The sequence below is a fragment of the Acanthochromis polyacanthus genome, chromosome 11 (assembly GCF_021347895.1).
Source record: "Acanthochromis polyacanthus isolate Apoly-LR-REF ecotype Palm Island chromosome 11, KAUST_Apoly_ChrSc, whole genome shotgun sequence".
NCBI classification, from domain to species: Eukaryota; Metazoa; Chordata; class Actinopteri; family Pomacentridae; genus Acanthochromis; species Acanthochromis polyacanthus.
Window position 1 is genome coordinate 31,735,257 of NC_067123.1, and position 26,404 is coordinate 31,761,660.

Here is a 26,404-nt window from a genome sequence, read left to right on the forward strand (position 1 = left end):
ATAAACACTGTTAAGCATGTTATATTAACAGAGTACCTATTGATTTGGAGTACCTCCTGTTTGTATGCAATCAAGAGTTGCAGTTTGCTCGAGCTGGTGCACAATATTTGGAACTTCCTGCAGAGCTGGTTGATGGTCTGCAAGAGCTGACTGCAGTGCTCAGCTCACATCTAGCACAAGATACTGTTCCTCCGCTCTACAACGATATAGCCACCACATGTTGGACAGGGAAAGTAGGACGGCCGGAATTACAGATAAGTCGTGACTCTCTGCAGATGTTGTTGGTGTGGTATCTGATCCGTTACATGTATTACCTAATAAGTTAGTAGACTGGAATCTGTTTTGTTTGTTCTTGTTTTTGAAAGGAGATGCAGTGTTTGCTCTGGTGTCTCTGACCACAGATGTAACCTGCATTATATTCAACCAATGCCATGGGAATGTGTTCTCCTGTTTACAGAGCCCTGTTGGAGGTGTTTTTATGAGGGTTCTTCTGTCTAAAATACTGATTTAGGGATTCTTCAGCTGTTGTAGACACAGGGGGTTTGTTTGGGGATACTCCTCACTTGTTTCCCATGTGTTAGACAATAAAGAACCATATGTTGTACTCATTTACATGTTAAAACCCATAAAACCTGATTACTGGTCACTGTCGGCAGGGATTCAATTGGCCGACTCCTTCCAGGCAGGTTCTGTCTGTACTGATGCTGCTCTTTCTTTTAATAAAATACTTTTAAAGAAAGTCAGTGTCACGGATGTCTCTCCTTCACCTGCACATCACGGACACCAGAGAGAGAAACAATGACATTGGATACCTCCTTACCACTGGGTCGTTTAGCAGAAATGCATGGCATTTCACGATCGACCATCTACAGATGAAGGAACATGACATGTCAGTCAGATCATGCTATTCTGACATTTCAGATGAAGAGTTAGAGCTGAAAGTCAGAGCCATTAAGGCAAGCATGGGAGGAACAGTATCCTGTGCTAGATGTGAGCTGAGCACTGCAGTCAGCTCTTGCAGACCATCAACCAGCTCTGCAGGAAGTTCCAAATATTGTGCACCAGCTCGAGCAAACTGCAACTCTTGATTGCATACAAACAGGAGGTACTCCAAATCAATAGGTACTCTGTTGATGACAGAGCCCAACCTATCCCTTAACCTCACTAAATACTGTTGTGCCATTGGATGCCTGCAATGAGATATTAATCCACTGCGTTAATATAACGTGCTTAACAGTGTTTATATAGTCTATAATATGAAGTATGCTGAGGGCATTGTACTCACAGTAAATTCAGTATCGTGGATACTACAATGCAGCTGCAGCTGGTGGTGGAATAAGTAGTGGCCTGCGCCTGCAACCACAGATGCAGTGTCAGCCGCACAAACATACGACTATAGAAAAGACTGACTTCCCCGCACACAAGTAGCTAGCTTCTAGCTTCTTCTGGAGAGAGATTCGTCATTGGTGTGGACACCTGTCACTCAAACATGTCCGACCAATGGAGAAGCATCCGCCCACTGTGGGATGTTTGTGTCAAAATGATTCAATCGCAAAAACAGGCTTCAAAACTTTTTTCACTTTGATCGGAAAAAAAGGTGTTTGAATGCCAAAACAAAGTTGAAACACTCCGAACGCTTTTTTTTTTTTGCTTTGATAGAATTTTTTTTTTTTGATTGAAGTTATATCTTTTGTGATTGAGTAATAAAGAAACAAACGTCCTACTCATTTTATGGCTCAAATCCAAAAATATGACTTCAATCAGAAAATATATTTTCAGTCAAATAAAAACTGAATTCAATAATGAAAAAAATTAAATCAAAGAAAAAATGTGTTCGAATGCATTTGTTTTTTAGTCTCAAATATTTTTTCTATTGGGAAAACATTTTTTTCTTTCATCGAAATTTTTTATTATTATTGAAGTGACCTTTTTTTATTGAAAACATTTTTTGAGGTTGGGGCTGCTTTTGTTTTCATTGAGTAATAAAGAAACAAATGTCCTACCCATAATATGGCTCAAATCCAAAAATATGACTTCAATCCAAAAATGTCTTTTCAACAAAAAAAAATTTTTCTATCAAGGAAAAAACGTGTTTATATGCAATTTTTTGGGTCTCAAATACTTTTTTGCATTTGAACAAGTTTTTTCTTTGATTGAAAACGTTTTTTTGATTGAAGTGAAGTTTTTTCTGATTGAAAACATGTTTTGCGATTGGAGCAACTTTTTTTTTCGATTGAAGAATAAAGAAACAAATTTACCTTCATACTGATGTGGCTGTTCTCTCCGTCACAGCCGACTCGTCTCCTAATCCCTCTGAGGGATCAAAGACATTTTCAGAGGCAGGCCAGCTCTCATATGATATACATTATACACAATGACTGGTAGACCGAAAAGGGCGACAGCCTTTTCAACCGGGTTATCTGTCAAATTCATTTATCATTTCTGTGGCACTACAGAGAGCTTTGTACAGAAAGCTGCTGAAAGAATGGACTGATGCTGCTAAATGGTGAGTTATGAGGTCAGTGGGACAAGAAGGGGATGGAAAGATGGCGAGGGTTAAATATTAAATCCAATAATGCCCAGTCATCATATCATTTTCAGAATAGGTACAATGGGCCAACTAGTTGTCAAAACCTAAAGACCTCTCCAGTGAAGATAATAAAATTAGATTGGTGCATGTCCTAATACAGCATCTCTTCAAGTTCATCAACATTCTGAACCTCTAGCCAGAGAACTCAGCCACACAGACACACTTTCTCTATCCTGCTTGCAGCATGTACCCCTTAGTCACATTTTAGTCCCTGACTCATGACATCCAGAATGTGATTGTCCCCAGTAATCTCTGCGATTATTTTGGCAAAGGCCCCTCTGCTTTTAATCTAAGCAGAACAAGAAGGATTAGCCTGAATCTCACTGCTTGTCTGTAATGTCATCTTCACCCCCAAACTAAACTGTCAGGTCAGTCTGGGGTGTCCTCCTAAACTCTCATGAACAAGATATTTAGTCCTTGCATATTTAGCTGCAGTGGATAAAGGATATGTATACCAAGTTCTAGGTATGTTCAATTTATGCTATTTGGAAGCTAACTTGTACATTTTCACCTCTGCCCTGCAACAAAAGCTGCACTCAGCAGGAGCAGTCTTTAAAATTACTTCGTTCTGCACAAATTCATCTATTTTATGAGATGAGTATGTGTCTTTTACTCAGTCTTGTAAAAGACCTCTATGGGATCAGCCTGCCCTTCTAGAAGTCAGTCCAAGATGAAAAATGAGTCTTCTCCCTTGACCTCCCTTCCTCCCCCTCCCTCCTTGCTCCTCCATTCCCCATAGACCACCTGCCAGATCAAACACAGCCAACCTAATCCTCACCAACAAGCCTGGGAGATTAGGTTCACGATCTTGACCTGGTTTTGTCGGTAGCACATTTTGCGACACACTTAATAGAGTGCACAGTGAGGTGGCAATACCATGGACCCCTTTTTGGGTGGAATCTCCCAATAGACCTGTAAAGGTATTTATCAGGGTTAGCACCCACAGCAGAGTAGCAGAATGTGGATCTATTTGCATGTGTGTGAAATGCAGAGTGGGAATCTTGAGAGGAGCAAGAACTGAGCAGGTGACTAGACATTGTGACCTCTGACCTACAGAAGTTCTACCTATGCTTACGTCACCGGGCAGTTTTACCAGGTTACTGGGACGACATTTAAGCACTGAAACTGTGGCATAGAGAGAGAAAATGAATGACTGAATACAAAGGCTAAAAAATCTGGTGTAACTGGCGTCTCTTTTGTTGTTGGAAGCAGATTCACTGTTGTGATGATAGTGGATGAGGAACAAATGAAAAAGAGAAAGGGAAGAGAAATGAGGAGCGTCATAAAACTCAGGGCTACACAGTCCATAGAGGTGGATTCAGCTATCATTCTGAAACAAACTGTCTGTCTTCCGTGCTCCTCTGATTGGGAGGCCTTGACTAACGGAGTAGACGGTGTAGTCCCCTGCTGACCTGCAACAAGCACATTACCATATGGGCTGCGTTTGTCTGCTGCTAAGTCTTAATAGGATCAGGACTATGAAAACCTGGGCCAGATTCCCCCCTCTAAGCAAGGGAAGCAAGATCAGCACAGAGTAGATTTACACATATACACGCCTTGAATGGAGCTGCATCACTCTTGGCAGCAAACTCACTCTTTCATTAAGTCCAGGTCTGAAAGGAGAGGATGAACTGTGAGAGGAAAAGCAAAGTGCAGTCAACATGTATGTTTGCTTCTCATTGTTGCCAACTTCCATGTCACAGACATTTTCAGTACAGCTGCAGAAAAATCAAAAGAAATATGCCTCTAGTTGCCTTCTCCTTGTGGTGTTTACAGTTTCTGTTAGGCACTATTTCAGTTCCTTTGCCAAAGCATTTCATTACATTGTAACACTTAGTGAATTGTTTTTATTAGAGATGTTTGCTCTGCATGGTTCCCCAGTCTCCGTCTCTCTGTGTGTGCAGACCACTTTGGTAAACAGCTAAACTCAATTTTCTCTACTGGTGGTCGTTTAGAAATGCCTGGCATGACTTTAGAAAGCCCAAGAAGTGTGACATGGCATCTTGATGTTCACGCAATGTCAAGACTGCTTGTCTTTTTCTACCAAGCGATGATGGCTTTTATTATTTTGGTGATATATTAAAGGTTCTTTATCAGTTCATGTTCTATGCCTTCATTTAAATGTGATATGGCATCCTTTTTAATTCTTAACCCTGCTGTTCTAAACATTAATTTACACTTAGATCTCAAAGCTAACCACTCACTGACAGATGAAGCTGCAGTTGACATGGAACAAAGTAGTGCTTTTATTTAGGTAAATAAATGTTTTTATTCAGTTTAAAGATTCTCTGTTTGGGAATACTGATGGAAAAATGAGCACTGTGAAGCTTCCGGAAAAAGTTTTACAGAATTACATGAATTGCTTACCTTCTTGAAGTGAGGGATCTCTGAGAAGGTCCACATCTTCCATATCAATAAGATAAATATGAAATTGTAGCTGCTTAGTTTACTTTTTAGAATGGATATAATGAAACAGCTAGCCTGATTCTGTTTGAAAATAATGGAAATAACTAAAAGGGCACATGAAGAGAGCATGCTTCACTGCACCAAAGTTTGTTGGGGACCCATGCCCCACCTCTTCACCAAGTGTCACGACAAGCCAAAAGACGAACGCACTGATCACATACCTCCATCTTGGCTCTAGCCTTGGCAGAGGAAATATTTCTTGTTTGCCAGATCTGTCCAAAAAACAAAGCTGAAAATTTTTCATGTGTTTTTATGGGGGCTTATGTGTTGGCATGTTTCCTGGCCAAGCGCAGGTAGAATCTGCACGTTCCTATGGACAGGATCTGAAGACAAAAGATCGTTTTCTTCTGTTTTAGCTCAGTTACGCATCCTTTTCCTTTAACTTCATGTTCAATGAATAAATATACTGAGTGGTAACAACATCTAACACAGCAGTAAGTCAATTAAGCAGTTGCCCCAAACTGTTCTTAAAGGATATGTTCTCCACATCTGCTGATAACCTAAAACATTGGGAACACCTGACTAATATGGTCTTAATCCTCCACATGCCACCAAAACGGCTCCGATCAACCGAGGAACGACTCTACTAAATCTTTAAAAGTGTACAATGGCATTTGGCACCAACATCTTAACACGAGATCCTTTAAAGCCTCTGTTATACTCTCTTATGGAGGCACATGTGCAGACACCACGAATGCATGGTTGTTATTGTTTTACTATTCTCCACATGCACAGTAGATACATATGTCTACAGATTCCAATACATGCACACTACTGCCGGATATTCAATGCTGCCTTTGTAGTGTAGTGGCAGATAATCTTCTCGCAGACTTTGGAGATTGCAAAATTTACATCATGTAGATACTTGTGTGCTTGCAGGTTCTGAAAGTGTGATGGTGATCCGTAAATTACAAATTGGATCTACGTTGAGTCATACTGGCTCCAGCATAAGAGCTTGTTGCTGGTTCATGGTTTGTCACCCTCAGACCACTGTCACTAAATACTTTTTTTCATCCCTTTTGAGAGATACTCTAGCCTTGGCATCTAGCCATAATGATTTGAACCTTGTCAAAGTGGCTCCTATTCAGAGACCAGCCTATTTCTCTCACATCCAAAACTTTAGTTACCAGAACCAATTATTTATTGATACCGTGATGCATCTAAGACCTCAACATCCATCACTGTATCTAGATATTAGAACTTTGCTGTATTTCATGAATGGGCTAATGAGCATAGAACAAAAAACAGTCCCACAGAGAAACTTTAGTGGGCCTTGTCCAATGAGCACATGTTTCCTCTGTGAGCTGAGCAGATACATTAGAGCATTTGATTTACTGCTGTAACTGCACTGACATTGCCATTGCATTTCCAATGGTACTATAGGAAGAAAAAAAACCTACTTTCTCCTCTCCTTTGTCCCTGTCTTGTGTTGTCTTCCATCCAGACCACAGAACAATGGTAAATTTTGCTCTGGCTCCAGCCGTCTCAACCAGTTGTGCAACGCTCAGCCGTGTTCTCCTGATGCTGTGGACTTCCGGGCCCAACAGTGCGCTGAGTACAACAGCAAGCCCTTCAGGGGCTGGTACTATAAGTGGAAGCCCTACACCAAAGTGGATGGTAAGGTGGTGAGCTGATTCAAGACAAAACAAGTCGTAGTCTGATTAGTCCTGCAGTTCATTCATGCAAAACTTTCTCTGTAGATGTATTTACACTTTTATTTTTGTGAATCAAGAGATGTTTTTATCTTTAGAATGTGTTTAACCGTACAGCAATTTGTTATATTCTTGGCACATACTGCTTATTCTTCAAAGACAACAGAACTCCTAAATACACAAAGAACTGCTTATTGCTCTGAGCAAGCTATTGTTGTAATTCTGCAGATCTTTTATATTCTGCGCCCTACTGTAGTCTGCTAGTCCAAATCACTTGTATTAAATGTTTCTAATGCCAACCTGTGTTTACTGCTGAACTGATTAGGGTCAAAGAGCTGGAGGAAACTATCTCTGTATGTAATGTGCATGGCAGACATGTAGACACCTGCACCCTCTGACACAGTGGGGATAGATTTAAAAAGGAAGCCTGTGGGCCAGTTTTGTTACACAGAGCAAGAGAGAGAGAGAGTGCAGTGAAGGAGAGCAGTGTGTTTGGCTGCCGTCCCAGGCCTGTTTAAGCTGTTGATGAATGGGGGGCGATGCAGAGAGGAACAGATTTTGAACTGTTTTCTGGGACCTTGGGCCAAGTCACCTTCACCGTCAATTATTTTAATCAAAGAAGGCTGTAGAGACTTGTCTGTGATAACTGATCTAAACTACAAAATAAACCTGTAGCCCCACATGAATACCCCTGGGTGCATTGAGAGTCGGTTCCTGTTTTTTTCTACTTCAGTTGCAGCAGGAGCTGTACATACTGTATGTGTAACAGGTTGCAATGAAGTCGGCTTTGTAACTTCAAACTGACCGGATCACTGACTAACTTTGGTGAATCAATAGTCGCATATTTTACTGATGCTACCTTTCTTGCTGATGTTACTGTGCCCAATTTCTCATTTTCTCCGCAGATGAAGACATCTGTAAGCTGTACTGCATTGCAGAAGACTTTGATTTCTTCTTCGCCATGTCCAGTAAAGTCAAAGACGGCACCTCCTGCTCTGACCACAATGGAGATGTCTGCATTGATGGAGTGTGTGAGGTACACTTGCTGTATTGATTCACTACACTCATCAGTGAAACTTTTTCTCTCCTCGCTCTCTCAGCAAAAGCATCAGTGAAGAATCAGATACTGCAAAGACATATGAGATTGCTTGAAACAATTTTTTGACCTGCATTGCTTTTACTTTTGCTGCAGTGTAAAATATGAATACATTGAGCATTTTGGAAGCAAAAAAATAGATACTTTGTTACAGTATCTAGTCTGCTTTTCTGTGTTTTACCAAATTTTTTGCATTTTTGTCTTTCCTTGTTATGTTTCATATAATCTTAAAGTCCCTCTCTGGTTGTTGATTAAATCCCTAAAAACTCATCTCTATATACAGAACTTGCATGTTTAGAAGTCTCAATTCATGTTTTTGACACAAATACTCAGCCATGGTGTTGACTCCTTATTTTATCATAAAAAATATCACATGGACATCACATGGGAAAAAGCCAGATTTTGATCAGAAGGGGTCTTTAAGAGCCATGCTGCATCTTACGACCATGATTATGTTATTGTTCTCCAGATGCTAAGTGTCATTATGTGACACCAGATGTCAAGATATGTGGGGTTGATGTTAATTCCATTAGCTGGTTGACTTTTTCTGACTCTGTGCATACAGATGGCATAAGTGTTTTTGTATCTGTGTGTTTAGGCAGTGGGATGTGATCAGATTCTGAGCTCTAAGGCCTCTCTGGATGCCTGTGGAATCTGTAGGGGAGACAACTCCACCTGTAAGTTCTTTAAGGGCCAGTATACCCTCCAACATCGGGCTAATGGTAAGATTGTCTTTGTGTTTGGTAGCAATGTGTCTGTACATGTATTTTTGCAAGAGAAAGAGAGACTTAAGCAGACAAACAAGGACATAGAGTACAACCATGGACAGACAGCAATCTAATCCTACTTATTATGGACTGACTCAGCAGTAAAAAGATTGAATACATGACGGTAGCAAGATGAAACATGTCATACGAATTACAAAACATTAATGAAAAAATATGTAAACATGATTTCATTGTAACTTTTCTTCCCTCTATTTTGTTACTCAGAGTATTACTCCATGGTAACAGTCCCAGCTGGGGCTCGAAGCATTCGTGTCCAGGAAATGGAGGTCTCCACCAGCTACCTGGCGGTCCGATCCCTGAAGAGGAAGTACTACCTGACCGGAGACTGGACCGTGGATTGGCCAGGGAAGTTCCACTTTGGTGGGACCGTGTTTGACTATCAGCGTTCTTTCAACAAGCTGGAGAGCCTGTATGCCGCTGGACCTACTAATGAGACGCTGGTGTTTGAAGTAAGCCATTGCTGCTGGGTGACATCCGTTTATGGCAATTGACAGTGACAGGGTCCCTGGCAGAGCTGCTGCTGCTCTTGTTTTAATGCCTGGACATGATGAGGTTTAGGTGAAAAAAGAAGTTTGGATAATGTGGAGAACAGGGATGGTTGTAACGGCCTGCAAATCCTCTATGAGGGATTGTTTTTGGTGCTTGGTTACGTTAAGAATCTTGTGGGAATGGATGGATGCTGTGGAAGGCTTTAACTTAAGCCTTTAACTTAACACCTTTGGTGTTCCAACAGCCTATGATGTGCAGAGCTACTGTCTTTAAGGCAAGCGAGACGATTTAAAGGGGAACTTTGGTTTTTTTCAACCTGGGGTCTGTTTTCATATGTCATTTCATACATGTGAGTGATGGAGAAATGAATTTTAGACATAGCTCCAGTATTTAGCCAGGCAGGCAGCTTCGCAGCTCAGCTAGCGAAAAGTATGGGGCAACTGCCCCCCCGCATCAAAGTCCGCCCTAACGTGCTTTTTTCCCCCTCACTGATCGGCTCGGATAGTCTCAACAAGTGTCCCACAACATACTAGCGATGAGAAGTGAACGAAAACCTCCACATTACTTGGCGATCGCTATTTGTTGTGGTCTGTATCCAAATCTCGGGACGCTAGAAAGCAAATCTCGTTCCGAAATCGCGTGATAGCTCGCGCCAAAACACCGGTGGGGGAAACAGCTGTTTGCTTCAGGTGAAGAAAGACGAGTGGAGCGATTTTGTGTCGGATTACTGAAGTTTTTACGTCGACGCGCATCAACTGGAGTTTCAGGGTCCATTTGTAAAACGTTTAGACACAACTTTAGCGTTTCCTTCTCCGAGTACGGTAGTCTGTGAAAGCTGCGCAAAGTGTAGTGCACCATTCTGTTGCCACAACTCGGAAATGCACACTGACGACCCATTAGTTTTACCAGGTTTAGAAAAAACGAACTGTTCTGTAATCCGACACAAAATCGCTCTACTCGTCTCTCTTCACCTGAGGCAAACAGCTGTTTCTCCCACCGGTGTTTTGGCGGGAGCTATTGCGCGATTTCGGAACGAAATTTGCACGTTAGGGCGGACTTTGACGTGGGGGGCAAGTTGCCCCATACTTTTCGCTGGCTGAGCTGCGAAGCTGCCTGCCTGGCTAAATACTGGAGCTATGTCGAAAATTAATTTCTCCATCACTCACATGTATGAAATGACATATGAAAACAGACCCCAGGTTGAAAAAAACTGAAGTTCCCCTTTAAGTGTAAAAAGCAAATGACAAAAAAAGGTTAATGTCTCATCAAAGATTTTATCAAAGTCAGCTTAAAGGGTCAAATCAAGAAGAGACTGTCAATAGTTTTCAAAGGGACGAGTCTTTCAGTGGAAAACAACAAAGAAAGATCTGTGGATTATCCAGGATTAGTTACAACACTGTCTCTGAAAAGAATGTGGTTATTTAATTTTAAAATGCAAATGTGTGTGCAGACAGTGTGTGAAGCACACATGTTGAAGACACATGTTTGCAGCTTTAAATAGCCAGTATACCTCCTGTGCAGGCACAAGATGCACCTTGCTGGCAATGTACTGTCAGTGTGTGCTAGCAACATTTTAAGAGTTGTTTAAAGTGGAAGTTTAGCCAGAAGGTCATTGTCACAGGTACTACTTCAGTAAACTAGCTGTGATTGCACGAGGCATTTTTTTTCACATTTTTAAGTACCACTTTAGTAAAAGTCAATGGAAACAGCAACATTTTAAAAAACTTACCAGTTTTCATTAACTTTGGAAGAGATAGAAACACATCGTCTAAATTCGTTCTGATGTGGCGAACCAGAGCTCCAGACTAACTTTTTTCCTAGGAGCACAGTGGCCCTAAACTTAAAATTTTATTTTTTTAATAAAAAATGACCTTGTACTGAGCACAGGCATGTGTTATGCATGTGCTTCTTCTTCTTTTCCTTTCAACTTTTCCCTTCAAGGGTCGCCACAGCGAATCAATTGCCTCCATCTAACCCTGTCTTCTGCATCCTAGATGCAGATTATTTATCTGGGCTAGGGACCGGCACAATAAGACACTGGCTTGTGTCCCCTTGTGGCTACATTATGTGTTATGCATGTGCATGTTATGTATTTTTGCCGAATCACGTTTGAATTGCCCTTATGAAGGTCAGTTGATCAGTTTATCAATTTTGGCAGGCCTGTGTTTTGCTAGTGTTAAAATAACCGTTCCCTCCATGCTTTTATTTTGAAAGCGTATTTTTAATGTGACAGGCTTTTATTTTGCCACTATTCCAGCGACATAGGAAGTGTTTACCTGAGAAGCAACCGCTTCTTGACATGACGAAAGCTGCCGAAAAGTCCAAAAATCAGTCCCTCCAGGAATTCGCAATGTTGCGATTGTGCAAATTCACGCGAACTCAACCGATCTCTGCGAATTTTGCACGGCCTTGCAATTTTGTCCAATCACCACAACTTTCCCGCAATTTTGGCCCGCCTCCCGTGAGTTCCACCAATCATAGCAGCTCCCAGCGCAAACTTAATGCACGTACTTCACCGAATTCACTTCCTTGTTTCTGGTTTGAAGATGCAGACATGTGCGATACTAATGTCTCTCATTTACCAACAAAAATTACTGCTGAAGACCGTAATAAACAACTAATTCACTGATGTTCTTCACCAAAGCGGAGCTAAACTGTTTTACAACTGTGCCATATTGTGGTGGAATACAAAAGAAGAGAAAAAAAACATCGATTGATACACACTTTCTTTTAAAAAAAAAAAAAAAACACGAAACATATTAGAACGGCACTCTAAATTGCCCGTAGGTGTGAATCTGTGTGTGATTGTTCGTCTGTATATGTAGCCCTGCGACAGACTGGCGACCTGTCCAGGGTGTCCCCTGCCTTCGCCCGAGTCAGCTGAGATAGGCTCCAGCACCCCCTGTGACCCTAGTGAGGATAAAGCGGTGTATAGAGAATGGATGGATATTAGAACGGCTGAAATGAGCGGACAACAGACCAGACAAATTACCATGATGGAAACTGTTGCATCCAGATCCGTTAGAGCACTGAAAGAGTGAGGTAAATTAGATTAATTATTCCACCAAAGAACATGGCGGAGTTATGTGACGATCAGCGTGTGTGAATCCTTCCTCTGTTACCAACATCACTCAAAAACGGACTCAGGGATTTGAATGAAATTTTCAGGGTCAGTCAGAAATGACACAAGGACCAAATGATTAGATTTCGGCAGTGATATGGCTTAAAGTTTGGATCCACGGATTTGTTAAGAATTCATAGCGGCACAGCGTCTGATAGCGGCATGGTAACCATGGCAACAAGTGAACGCTACCTCAGCGGCCTGCTGACGATCAAATCATTGTGATCCTACAACAAATCTACCCCTGTGGACGTATCGGAAATGACACAAGGAACAGCTGAAATTGTGGGGGTGTTTCTGAGTACCATCAATTCCCGTCGCCCGCTACATATTTAGGTCACGCGATTTGGTATGTACACATGCAGAACATACACCTGTGTTCAGCGCAAGGTCAGGTAGTGAACAGTCTTGGTGGAGGACTGCGCTCTCTCAGTGCTGTTCTTGTTAATTGACGTGACAAGCCGTGAACATGTGTGTGAACACGTGTGTGCCAGGAAGTGAAATTGACTTTTTAAGCCACTGACAGATATGTCCAAATACGATTCATTCAATAAATTATCATTTTGTACCACAAATCTACCAAACACTTCATGTTAAACCAGTATCTGGCTGCTGCTAATGTCCCACCATGGTGTGCCAGCTTTTGTGGAAATGGGTTGGAACATTAAATAATTAATTTCGGAATAAATACTGTCAATTACAATGTTGAAACATGTTCTACAAGTTGGAACAAATGAAAAGTTCATTTGCAAAAATAGATAACTCTGTTTTAATAAATTTTCAGAAAACTTTTTTTTATTGTTTACTTGAGATAATATCAGTCAAACTGAAGTTGAGTGTATTTGACTCAGTAGTAAAACACATGACAAAATAGAGAAAAAATCAATTATTAGTGTTACTATTATCTCAAGTAAACAATAAAAAAATGAGTTTTCTGAAAACGGAGTTACCTGTTTTTGCAAATTAACTCTTCAAATGCAGCTTTTTAGCAATTGTCACTGTCTCCCACAATTTTATCACAACAAATAAGCTTAAAACATTTCAACTTTTAGCGCAATTTTTTAGAAAAGCTGCTGCGAATTCAGGCATTTTTGGCCGCAACAATCACAAAAAACGCCCGCGAAATCCTGGAGGGACTGAAAATTTCACATAAAGATGAAAAAAATGGTTCCACACTGTTGCTGTCTAGCAAAGGATGTGTCTAAACTTAGAAGCAGCTGCAATGGAGACAAGCTCTGACAGTGTTTCCTGAAGAAAGGAGTGATGGACAGAAAGGTGAATTTGTGTTCAAATAAGGCTGATGGCTGAACATAAATAAAGGCTTTGTGAAACATCAGGAGCTTCACATTTGACTTACACAACTGATCAACTGTTTCTGATTCTTTTCTTGTCTTCATCTCCAGACAGCATTAAACATGGCCAGTACTAATTTACATTAAATAATTCCACTCTCAGATTGAAAAACAATTCTTGAAGACTTCCATCCATTTGTCTTTCGTAGATGAATACAGTTTTTTAACAGTTGGGAAACAACTGGTTTTGTGTCCGGCCACTTTTACTTTGTTTATTACAGCCATTTGTAAGATAGCATATATGGTCACCCTCTGATGACATTTTTTGCGTCATTTCAAAAGGTAGCTTTCACTTTGCATGACCGTTACATGAAAACACCACTGCTGTCTCTGCAACCTGTTGTTTTTCTAGTTTTGCATTAAAGTGGCATCGAGAAAGAGCACAAAACAAAATTTTGCCTCTCTTTGTCACAAAAATTTCAAGTAGAAATCCTGCATGTTTTCATAAGCCCCAGTGTATTTATAGACTACAGATAGCTGTACATAAACTTTTAGGTGTCAGTCGCTCACATTGTCGTAGAGAAAGTATGTGCTTTTGTAATTTGGGTGAATCAGACCTTAATGAATTCACAGAATGACAGCGGAATAATAATGCAGACATCACAGACGGAGTTGTAGCTCAGTTAGTGTAACACTGCCTTTGTGCCACTGTCACTGTTCGGATCAGACTCCCATGGTAGAGTCTTGACTGTTGTTTATGAGCAGCACAGCTTCTTGGTACTGACAACTCCAGTATAAACACAGTCACGTGTTTACGTCCATACTTCAGACCATTGATGTGGCCCATGTGCTCACTGACCTCAAAAGTGCTTTGTTGTAGCCATGTGATTTGGGGCTAATAGAGCGAGTAAAATCCCTAAGTCAACTGCCCTATAGAGATGGAATGAAAAGTAGAAAATAAGATGGTTGCTTGGAGTGAGATGTTCTGCACAGCATAGCAGGTGATTCATGAAGTGATGGTACTTCTTTTTCTTTATTTTTTTATTTGCTTCACGTTTGTAATCAGTTATGTGTTTGAAACCAGAGCTTCGAGGGGAGTGCAAGTCTTTATCCGTCCTAAAGCAACAAAATGTGATGCTGGACAGGCGTATCCTCCCGACAGCAAAACTAATATTCAATTAAAGCTGCAAGCAGTGTTGGTTGGGTCCTCGCATCTGAGCTGCCCAGCTCTCCCACGCATGTCCACCAGGTGGCACTGAGACCAAGAATGGGCTTGAATGGGTGTGATTGTGGCTTGACTTTGATAACACATGTCAAATTTCAGGCAGATTGGAGCATGCTCAGGCTAGTTAGACATCACTTCCTGTTTCATGGTGAGAAATCCAAAATGGTCACCAATTGGCGCTACCACTTGCACTGTATGTAATTCCTGGAACTCATCAAGGCCAGACTGAGATCACACATGTAAAGTTTGAGGCAGATTGGAGTGTTTACTGGCTAGATAGACAGCACTTCCTGTTTCATGGTGAGACATCCAAAATGGCTGCATTCCACTGGTCACCATGGCCATGACCTTAGACTTTTGCAGAGCATTTTGATAACTTTTGTTCACCCATGCCTGGTGTACAACCTGACCAAATTTCAGCTCTGTCGGGGTTGCCCTGTTTGAGTTTATAGGTTTAAAAAAAAAATGTCCAAAAATGACACATTATAGTTGAAAATATGGTTTGTAATTCAAAATGGCTGACTTCTTGTTGGGTTTTGGGTAATGGTGCAAGAGGCTTTTTTGTGCATCTTGACGAGTTACATATGTGTATCGCATTTTGTAGCTCTCGGTGAAATGCTGTCCGGGTGCTGAATTTTCACAATATTCCAGAGGGCCCTACTGAGCCATTCTGGCACACAAGTGTGCCACTCCCTTAAATTATCAAAATTTTTCCTGGTCCTAGTGTATGTGATGATTTTCATGTGTTTTCGTGTATGTTTAGAGCATCAAAAATGCTGATTTCCTGGCAGGCGTAGAAAGTATAATAAGAATTCCATGGGTTCCAATAGATTCCTGGCACCACTACGTAGTGCTCGGACCCTAATAATAATTCCATGGGTTACAATAGGTTCCTTGCACCACTATGTGGTGCTCGGATCCTAAACAAGTGACCGAGTCATTCAGTGGTTTCGGTGAATGGCAGGAGGAGTGTGGGATGTTGTTTTCACATAACTTTGTCAACGGAAGCATTTATTTTCTCTTGACCCCTGAACCTTAGCTGCGAAAACAGAAGTGGAAACCAGGTGAAGTGTAGACAGTCATTTTCTCCTCCACCATGGTTGAGGTGATATTCATGTAAAAGCTAGTGCCTCCCTCAGTCCCTTGGGCTATTGAAATACTACAGTTAAGGCAGGAATGATTGGCCAGTAAATCTAGTAGGAATACCAGTGCTGACTGCACACGGTGGGATCTTTCTGTATGGAGTCTGCATGTTCTATGTTTGCATGCATGGATTTTCTTCAGTTACTCTGGCTTCCTCCCACAGTCCAAAAATATGCTGAGGTTAATTGATTTTTCTAAATTGCCCATAGGTATGAATGCAAGTGTGTGACCTGTCCAGAGTGTCCTCTGCCTTCACCTCAAGTCAGCTGGGATTGGCTCCAGCCCCCCCGCAACCCTGATGATACTGCACTAAAATAGGCTATTAAATCAAAGAGGGACACAGACATGTTGATTTTTAAAAGTTTGAGGAACAGGGTTATAAAAGAACTGAGACAAGCTAAATCTAGTTTTTATATCCGTTTATTAGATGATGCAAAAGGTAATAGTAAGACTCTCTGGCAGAACCTTAATAATCTTATGAGGAAGGAACCACGGCCTTTTGATATCCAACTTAAAATTAAGGACAAAATAACTGGTGACAAGGCTACTGTTGCTGCTACTTTAAATCGTTATTTCTTTGAATCAGTAGATGAACTAGGGAAGAATTTCAAAGATAGGGAAATGGATATTGTCCCTGTGAATGTTAAAGAGGACGTTTTCGATCTGTCCCTCACAAATACTAAAGAAGTGAGTAAAATAATTACATCCTTAAAAAACTCAAAATGTAAGGACAACTACCAGTTAGACACTATGTTTATTAAAAGACATAGTGATTTCCTTGTTCCACCTATTACTCACCTAATTAATCTATCACTTTCACAACGTCTTTTTCCCAGCGCATGGAAAAAAGCAATTATCACTCCGATTTTTAGGTCTGGAAATCGCCATGAAACCTGTAATTATCGGCCCATAAGTATTCTGCCTGTATTGTCCAAGATTGCTGAGAAGGTTATCGCCCAACAACTGACATCATACCTTGACACTAGTAATTTTGGCTTACATGCAATGCAGTTTGGTTTTCGGTCCAATCACTCCACTGAAACAGCTACGCTTTATCTAATAGAGCAGATAAAATCTCAATTGGATAAAGGAGGGGTGGTTGGTGCTGTTTTTTTGGATCTTAGAAAAGCCTTTGATACAGTTAATCACAAAGTTCTTATATCAAAACTCTCAAAATGTAATTTTTCTCCTGGAGCACTACAATGGATGTCTTCATATCTTTCTGACAGATTACAGTGTGTCAAAGTTAACAGTTCTCTGTCAGACAATGTTATGTGCTCCATGGGTGTTCCCTGAGGTTCTGTGTTGGGGCCTCTGTTATTCAGTCTTTATGTCAATGACCTTCCGCATGGTGTAGACCTACAAATATATGCTGACGACACGGTCATTTATACTTGTGCAAAAACTGCAGAGTTAGCAGCTGAGACACTAACGAACGCTTTGGGAAAGATTACAGAGTGGCTCGATCAGTCATGTCTCAGCCTCAATGTTACCAAAACAAAAGGGATGTTTTTTTTCCAAAACAAAGCAGTCTGTCAGTGCTGAAATTTTAATTAGGACTGAAAAAATAGAAATTGTAAATGAGTTTAAGTATCTAGGCTTAATGCTGGATTCTAATCTAAATTTTAAGTCGCATATCAAAAACCTTGCAAAAACCATAAAATTTAACCTGTTAAACTTTCGTCACATTAGAGACTGTCTATCTGTGGATACTGCAAAGACATTTATGCATGCTATGATTCTGTCCCACATGTCATATTGTATCACATGTTGGGGACAAGCTGGGCAGGTAGTCATCAAACCACTGGAGTCTCTTTACAAACAGACTTTGAAAATCCTGGACAAAAAACCAACGCAATACCACCATTGCAGGATTTTAGATAAGCATCGTTTACTGAGTTTTGAAAATTTTAAGTTATTTTCAAATATGTGTCTAGTTTTTAAAATTTTAAATGGTTTGGCCCCTCCTCCGCTACAACAGTTTGTTCAGTATCGCTCGGCAAAGTCTATTAAATCCACAAGGATATCTTCCACTACTGACTGTGCAATACCTTTTCGACGCACCACCTTTGGACAGTCATCTTTTTCTGTAAAAGCTACGGCTCAGTGGAATGCCCTGCCTGATGACATTAAGACCTGTAGTTCTATCAGCAGTTTTAAAAACAAACTGAAAAACCTGCTTAAGAGCACTCAGAACTGCAACCATTAATGTCTTTTTAATTGTCATTTATGTGTGACTGTGTGTACATGTCGACTTTTAAGAGTGTGTGTGTGTGTGTCTATAATGTTTTGATTCACTGTTATGTATTTTAGTCTAGCACTGTTCTTTTAATTGCTATTTTTGTGTGAGTGTCTGTGCTTTTATGTGTGTGTGTGTGTGTGTGTGTGTGTGTGTGTGTGTGTGTGTGTGTGTGTGTGTGTGTGTGTGTGTGTGTCTGTGGAATATTTTGTTAACTGGTCATGTACTTTTTATAACGTAATGTTGTGATGTTTTTATTGTGACTTGCTGGGGGACTGCAGATGAAAATTAGCTTAAAGCTATCTCTGGTACAATGCATCGAATGGAAACATTTATGTTTAATATTGTACATGGTCCCTTCTTAAATAAACTCAGAATAATAATAATAATAATAATGATGAAGCAGTGTATAGATAATGGATGGATGGATACCAGTGCTGTAATTCCAAAGTGCTTGGCTGGTCACTTGTTCACTTGCCATCAGGAAATATCTGAGTGTTTATGTAGCAATTTCGAAGAGGCTTCAGTTTAGTGGAGTCAGTGTTGCATTTGGCATTTCAAAGGTACATTGTTGTCCTTCTGCAAAATGAATGCTTGCAGAAATGTGGCGAGATGCATAAATTTGATTATTTCTTAGCAACTTTGTAAAAATTCCACCATTTTACTTTTGCCAAGTGTAGGGGATACTACGTAATATTATAGCTCTCGTTGATTGTAGGGGCACCACCTAGCGCTCTATTTGCTAGGACATTTATTAACTAACATTAATAAAATTATGAATTAAAATTTTGATCAGTCTCATATCTTAAAGTCTTGAATCCTCGGTTAAATTGACCACATTCTTACACAAAGAAACACTCAAAACTGTAATTTTGTCTAAATGAAAGTATTTATTGACTATTCTATGAAAATAATGACAAGTGAACTATATACAATGTAGATATAGTGTGTGTGTGCGTGCATGTGTGGAATGTGGGAGTGTGTCTGTGGTGTGTGCGTGTGTGAGAGATGTGGAAGTGTGTGTGAGAGAGAAGGAAATATGGTGAGGATTAGCCAGAGCTAACCTGACGAGGTAACCGGCAATTTGGATTAAAAATTCTACTGATTTGTAAAAGAATAAACGGATTAAATGGATTAATTGATCAAGTGATTAGTAATCAACCCATAGAATGGAATCAGAGCAAACTCAGCTGGATTCACTGAAGTTGTGCTGGGACGCAGAGGATGTCGGTAGATGACTCATCACAGCGCAGCGGGAGGGCTTTGCTTCCCCGACGCGGTGTCCGTCATTATGGCAGCAGATAGGCGTCCTGCATAAGGAGATCGGTCCGTTGATAGGAGGTCTGATTCAGCAGAGCTCCGGTGGTCACAGCTGAATGGCACCTGTTTCGTTTGATGGAAAGTCACTTGAATGAAAACGAGGGTTCTCAGGCTTTAGCCAAGAAAAACGGATGTTTGAGGAAAAACTACTCAAATTAAGAAAAATAACTGCTGGTGCTTAATCGGTTCTCTGTCAAAAATCACGAACCAAAGAATAAATTCGGCATTGAGCGTAAGCAAATATGTCTACTTAAGTTACAAAAGTAAAAAGGATAAAGTAGTTAAACTTTGGATGAAGGAACTTCAAAGATAGGAAAAAAAAAAGAGAAACCCTGACATGGGTCCCAGAGACAGAGAAGAACAGGAAGAGAGAGGGACCGGGCGTTGTCCGGCTTATATCGGCCAAGAGGGTCATGGGAGGACCTCAAGGCGGAGGGGAGCTTTTTCGGCGTGAATCTCTGGTAGAATTTGACTCTCTTTGTTCTCGAGAGGAGAGGGGCAGAGAAAAAGGAATGATCAGGAATCTGTTAAAAATATAATCTCAAACACGCAAAACACGATCTGTCTATTCCTCCACCATACTTCAGTTGTGTGAAAGAGAAATGTGTAGATTAATACATATGTTCATATCATGTGAATTATTTCATTCATAACTATATGTTTATGTTTATAACATTAAAAATATATATCACATTGAAAATATAACAACAAGTCAGAGATTTGGTAACAGGTAAATACAAATTTCACCTTTCAACCTAGATAGAAAGTAAATTCAATAATAGAATTAACTCCAAAATCATAGTATCCTGGGGAAGAAATGATTAAACATCACAAATTAATAAATCCCCTTCTGGAATAGGAGTGTGATTTTTGAATATGTCATAGATGAAACACTGTGAGTAACTGTGGTAAACCTGGAAAAACCAAATACATATCAGAAATATGAATTTTGAAAAAGGTTCTTTGTTTCAGTCAGAAAGTCTCTGTCTGTTCCAGTCTCTCCTGTGCTCCTCCAAGTCGTAAAGTTTTATGGCTTGTTATCTGATCAGTGGAATGTGGAGACGTCTCCAGCTGAGGGTCTCCTAAAGCTGAAAAGGGATTTTAGCATGAAAGTTCATTAAACAAAACATCCATAGCATATAATTGAAAGTCAATGTCTTACAATGCAGTCAATCTTCGCCCGGAATTTCTCCTGAAGATGTACGGAAAGTAAATTGAATGCTGTTCTTGAACTGTTTGGAGTACAAGCATGGTTGGGGTCTCCTTTGAAAGCTGACATCCTGTATTTTCACCCAGTGCAGTCAGAATTACTCTAGGTGCTACTGGCACAGAGTATTTTATGTTGGAACACACTGAATTAGGATGAATTTTTTTCTCGCCTAAATTTTTTCCCTAATAAAACACCGGAAAATAAGTGTGGCAGCACTGTGAAAGCTTGAAACCACAATATTTCAACAGCCTGGGGTTTTACATAGTTCAGTTCAAAATTTCAGAGCAATAGTACAAGAAATGAGTGTTTCACACATGTTTTTGTACTAATATGCCCAGGCGCTGGTCATTTGGCACACTCTTGGCACACCCTTGGGACAATGGTATATGTACGTTTTTCTGTCCGGTTTTGACATTATTTTCACTCCAAAACCTCAAAAACAACTCATAAAAACACTCAAACACAATTCACTGGGAGACAGAGCAGGCAGACACAGATGCGCCTGTGAGTCTGCTCCCCTGGAGCGCAGTTCTCAGACGCGCAGCAGAGAGTGTCTGTGTTCACGCCTCTCTGCCTTTGTCTTGCTTATATAGAAGGTTTGAGCAGCTCATTGGCTACCAGCGCTGTCAATCTAAAGTTTCCTCTGACGTGATTTGCGCAGAAAATAAGGTAGTCCACATCTATCAGTCTTGGCAAGGGTTGGCTATTCAGCCGTAGAAGGCAGACCAGAGTCACTTGATTGGTTGAAATGCAGTGTGACGACTTCCATCGCCATTTTGGCTGGGGAAATAGCATTATAGAATAGCGATATCAGCATGTTTCATAAAAATATGAACATAAATACAGTGAAAATGAAACCCGCAGTGACGCCATGCGCCATGTGCGCGCACACGGAGCCGACCTATTTGTGGATTATTTACTTATTTCAAGACATGTTTTGGACAAAATATTGTGCTTGCTAGTTTTGTCTGGTTGCTAAGCTTGGATTCTGGCCGGTTTTTGTAGATTATTTGGATTATTGACCAGTAAAGAGCGTCCAAAGGTAAGTTGTGCCCTTTAAATGTTTTGTTGTTTGTTGGAGAAATGTGTTTATATTACCCGCTGTGGTAATCACATCTGAAAGTGGTTTATACCGGTGGATTCATGACAATCTAAGCTTTCCATGAGTGTATAGTGTTTCTATAATCGCGTTTGCAGCTTCGGACTTTCTTTCGGACATTCTTTAAATTCTTATGCAAATCTCAAGTGTTCCGCGGGCGGGACACTGAAGCTTAACGGGTTAAAAAGAAAAAGTTATTCCAGGGGTTTAAATGTTCACAGGAACTCCATCTTCCTGTGGATGAAAACATATAGAAATACACTGTTCCAATCTTCCTGTAGGAATGGGAAAAAGGAGTCCAGCATTGGAGAGAGCTTATCTGAGTTTGTCATGTCTCAGGAATTCCAGAGGCCTTTGGAAAATTCCTACACAAGCATAGTACTGTTTAGGGATGATTGCATTTTTTTTACAGAATGTCCTTAGATTATAGACCTTTTTCCAAAACGTCATCATCGAACGTCACCGCCGGTCACTGGCCCTAGCAACGCGATTCCGCCATTTTAAGAGGGGTATGCTTTGCCTTGACGACCATTACTTTCCCGCGTTTCCCTCCTGATTTGAACGACTAAAAGCAGATATGCCCAAAACCTGCGCTGTTTTTGGCTGTAGTTCTCAGTCATGGAGCAACAAGAACATTTCCTTTTACAGGATTCCGACTGAAAAGGGCCAGAAAAGGAGTTTATGGCTAACAGCATTGAGGCGGATAAACAATAATGGAACCACATGGAGCCCACAGTCAAAATGGTCCTATGTTTGCAGTCAGCATTTCGTCAATGGTATGTTGTGTTTCATGAAATTATTACCCCTTAACTGATTTTCTGAAATTATTAATTAATAAGCTTAACCAGTTGCGCTTCAGTGTCCCGCCCGCGGTACACTTTGAAATCTGCATAAGCAATTTGCTAAATGTCTGAAACTGCAAATGCGATTATACAAACACTATACGCCGATGGAAAGCTTAGATTCTCATGAATCCGCCGATATAAACCACTTTCAGATGTGATTACCACAGCGGGTAATATAAACACATTTGTCTGACAAACAGCGAATATCCATCCATCCGTTCTCTATACCCAGCTTCAACATACACAGCGCGACTCACATTTCCGGATTCATTATTACACACAGATGAAAATATTCCACAAAAAACGGCCATAATCCAACCTTGGACATCCAGACGAAACAAGCCAGTAACATATTTTGTCCAAAACATATCTTAAAGTCGGTATATAATCCACGAATAGGTCGTTTTCAAGGAAATGCACCTCGCGATGCGCGTCCAATATTCCCTGTATTTCTCGTCATATTTTTATTTACAAATAGAATATTAGCGATTTTTTTGTACTGAAAGTGGCTGGAATTGACTGCAGCTTATGATGTCTATAATTATCTGAAATGTTGAGGGCTAGCTACTTAGCTTAGGCTAGTGCTAGCTGTGCTTCCCACAAAAAGTCAGGGGTCTTTCTACTCACAATGCTATTTTTAAACCTTCTCTCCTCCCTTTCGTTCTGCTAACTACTATGCTGTAATCAGCAGCATTGTCCTCATTATTGTTAGCACCTCATACCCTTGGGCCTAGGGTGGGTAGAGCTCATTTACAGGTATCTGACTCTTTGTTTTGATAATGCACATCTAACTAATATACATACACTACTTCCACTTGAAATTAAAAGGTGTAATGGCTCACCCTGTTAGCTTAACATTAGCTTAGCATAGCGGAGCTGGTGTAGCCGTATCTTACAAGGCATTTATCATTCTGACATTGACCTGTATGCACAAAAACGTATGAATATAAGCATACCTCAGAGAAAACGTATGAGTCCAGGCTTTTATAAGTCTTCATCTTCTCCATTGTGTGGATGCCTGGGCTGTTGATAAGGTACTCGTAAATGGAGTGCCAATGAAGATCTGGACACATAGTAGGGTCGTTTTCCCATGATCCCAGTGCAGTTTGGTACGGACATGACTGCAAACCAACCAGTTCTATTTTTTCTTTATACCGTAGCTTGGCTTTTGGCTCAAGATTTCCGAAATAATCACCAGACATTTTTCTCTGGGTCAAAACCGCGTGGTTTCGGCGGTCAAATCACGGTTGCTAATGACTTTGTTGCCCCCTCTTAAAATGGCGGCGTGCGTTGCTAAGGAAGGTATGGTCACGTGTCCCAGACTCTGACGTCACTGCGAAAAGGTCTATATCGATTTTACCCCATTTAAATAACTTGTGGACTTATATGTAAAATCATCAAAACTTAAAAACAATCAGTCAGGTGGTCTGCAACAACCATCAGCAGATTGAGTTGGATTCAAAACATATAGGTTAAGCAAAAATGTACCTCCTGCAGCTCTTCCCTTACCTCTCCAACAAGACAATCATCACTTTCAAACTTGCAGGGATAGTCAAGCACAAAATCACTACACATTTGTAGTTCACACAGTAGTCAAAGTCCACCGTTTAATCCCCTAACTAATACTGTTACCTTTGCAGCTCCTTGTTCTATCTTACATGCTCTGGGTTAAGAAGTCCTGTGGTTGGCTGTGATCTTCCATTACAGGTTAGATTTTGTAACACCTTAAAATGGAACCAAAAGGAGGGGTAGAAGTCTAGGTTCCTGTCAAACCACTTGAATTAGAATATGCTGATGCAGGTGGGACTGTTTGAGCGATCCACCACTTTGTTCCACACTGAAAGACAGCCTCTAAAGAACCATTGGACAGATCACCATGACATTTAGTACAAATATCCACGGTGTTAAGAGAATGGTTACTGCTTACTTTGGTGATTCCTCATTTTTCATTAACATCACCAATAGATTTGTGTTTTCACTTATTCACTAACTGGACATTCAGGGTTCCTAGACTATGCCTCAGTACTTCGATTTATGAACAGATATGTTCAAAATGTATGGAATACCTGTCAGTCTCAGCTGTATAACAGTGTAAACCCAGAAACTAGAAAATCTTATGGCCCATGCAGAACACTTTTGATTCAAATGAGTGGGTATCCACTTTTGAGTCCACTGTCAATTCCTCCATATTACATTCCTTGTTTTGAGCAAGCAAATGTCAGCATGCTATGAAAATACTTAGACAACATCCAACTTACCACTGCCAGTATGACCACGTTGCCATGTTCGCATTAGCATTGAACTCAAAGCACTTCTGTGTCAAAGTTCAGCCTCACAGTGCCACCAGTACCATTATTCATAATAAGCATCTGCATAGCATTCTACATTCACTGCTGTTCTTTGTGGCTTGTGTGTCAACTGAGCCAAACTCTTTTCCTTGGTTTTACATTTACATAGCAATGGTAAATAACATTAGAAGTACAAAGGTTTGCCATATTTAAGTGCAACCAGAAAGCATCTAAATCAGCTGCAAATGTATTCAGTATTCTGTAAAACATGCAGCGTGTCGGCAAAACAACTCTGTACAATGTTAGAAATATAGATGCTGGTATATTTCCAGTGGATATTGGAAATAATACCGGAGCAGCAAGTGGAGCTCTGCGGGAAAGTGACACGTAACCATTTAATGATGATGTTGTTTGTTATTTGCAAGTTAACATCTGAGATCTGGGAGTGTAGAGATCTCTGCATAGAAATACTCACCACAGTTTACTGACAGACTTCTTGGTTCAATCTTTGGATAGATTCCTGTGCAGTGAGGGGATTATTACAGATATTTTGGGTGCATTCACTTTCAGTTTTGCTTCCAAATCAAGTGATTCAGATAATCTCTGAAAAAACATAACTGCTAGCTTGTGTGCAACTTGGCGTGATGACTAGTTTTTTAGTCAGTACTTGTTGTAGAGATGGACATCTCCATCAGTTACATTGGTTTGGCATTTCAGTATCACAAGCAAATGAGACAGTGACCAAAACAGCCCCATGTTGTAAGAACCTGAAAGGATTTCCTTTCAAGAAAGGACTTTGCGAAGTCTAACTATGCTGCCCTTGCTCATCTGTGTGTCCCATCCATACATCTGTCCAGCAGAGCACTCAGTGATAGCATGCAGCTGATCTGCAGATGACATGAGCATAATCTCTATAAGTATGTCCTGTAATTACAAAAAGGAGAAAGAGGTTGATAGAGAAGGATAGAGAGAGAGAGGGGGGAGGGAGAGTGAGATTAAAAGATTAAGAATTCTGCAATTGAACTCTTTGAATGTGAGAAGTTAAGGTCAGGGCACAGGGACTTCAACTGCAAATGAAAAGAGCCAAATGAAGGGAAACAAGTAATGTTTTTTTTTCCCCAGTACAGATTTTCATCTGTTTCACAGATCCTACTTAACTGGTGCTGTCACAGAAAAACCAAGGGAGGATATATGCACAGAGCTTTCGCAGACCCATCGTCAAGTTCAAACTCTCGAAGAAAAACAAATTTTGAAGTGTTTGAACATAAACTGTGACAAGGTGTTCACATTTGCACAGCTGCTCAGCTGGTAGGGGAGTGGAGGGAAGGGGGGCTAGAAGTAGCTCACACGGGAAGGAGGAGGGAACAGACATAACATATGGCTGCTTCCGGAGGTCTCAGTGAACACCAAGGAGGATTATTCCTCTTGTAATTGACATTCTTGTGGTGTGGCAAGGCAAGGTCATGCCAGTCCAAAGTAAAGCATTGTGACACTGGTAATTGTGTCGACCACATCGTAATTCATCATCATTTCATGTGACT

The 26,404-nt window shown here is 40.6% G+C and overlaps 1 protein-coding gene across 3 annotated transcripts in view; it reads left to right on the forward strand.

Annotated features, from left to right (window-relative positions):
• The window catches only part of adamts18 (ADAM metallopeptidase with thrombospondin type 1 motif, 18), a 202,534-nt gene that overhangs the window by 97,867 nt on the left and 78,263 nt on the right, over nt 1-26,404 (forward strand). For all 3 annotated transcript variants that reach the window (XM_051955808.1, XM_051955807.1, XM_051955809.1), the window contains 4 exons: nt 6,501-6,673; nt 7,614-7,744; nt 8,403-8,526; nt 8,797-9,041. In XM_051955808.1, coding sequence (XP_051811768.1) covers nt 6,501-6,673; nt 7,614-7,744; nt 8,403-8,526; nt 8,797-9,041 — 673 coding nt within the window. The remainder of the gene's footprint in view (nt 1-6,500; nt 6,674-7,613; nt 7,745-8,402; nt 8,527-8,796; nt 9,042-26,404) is intronic.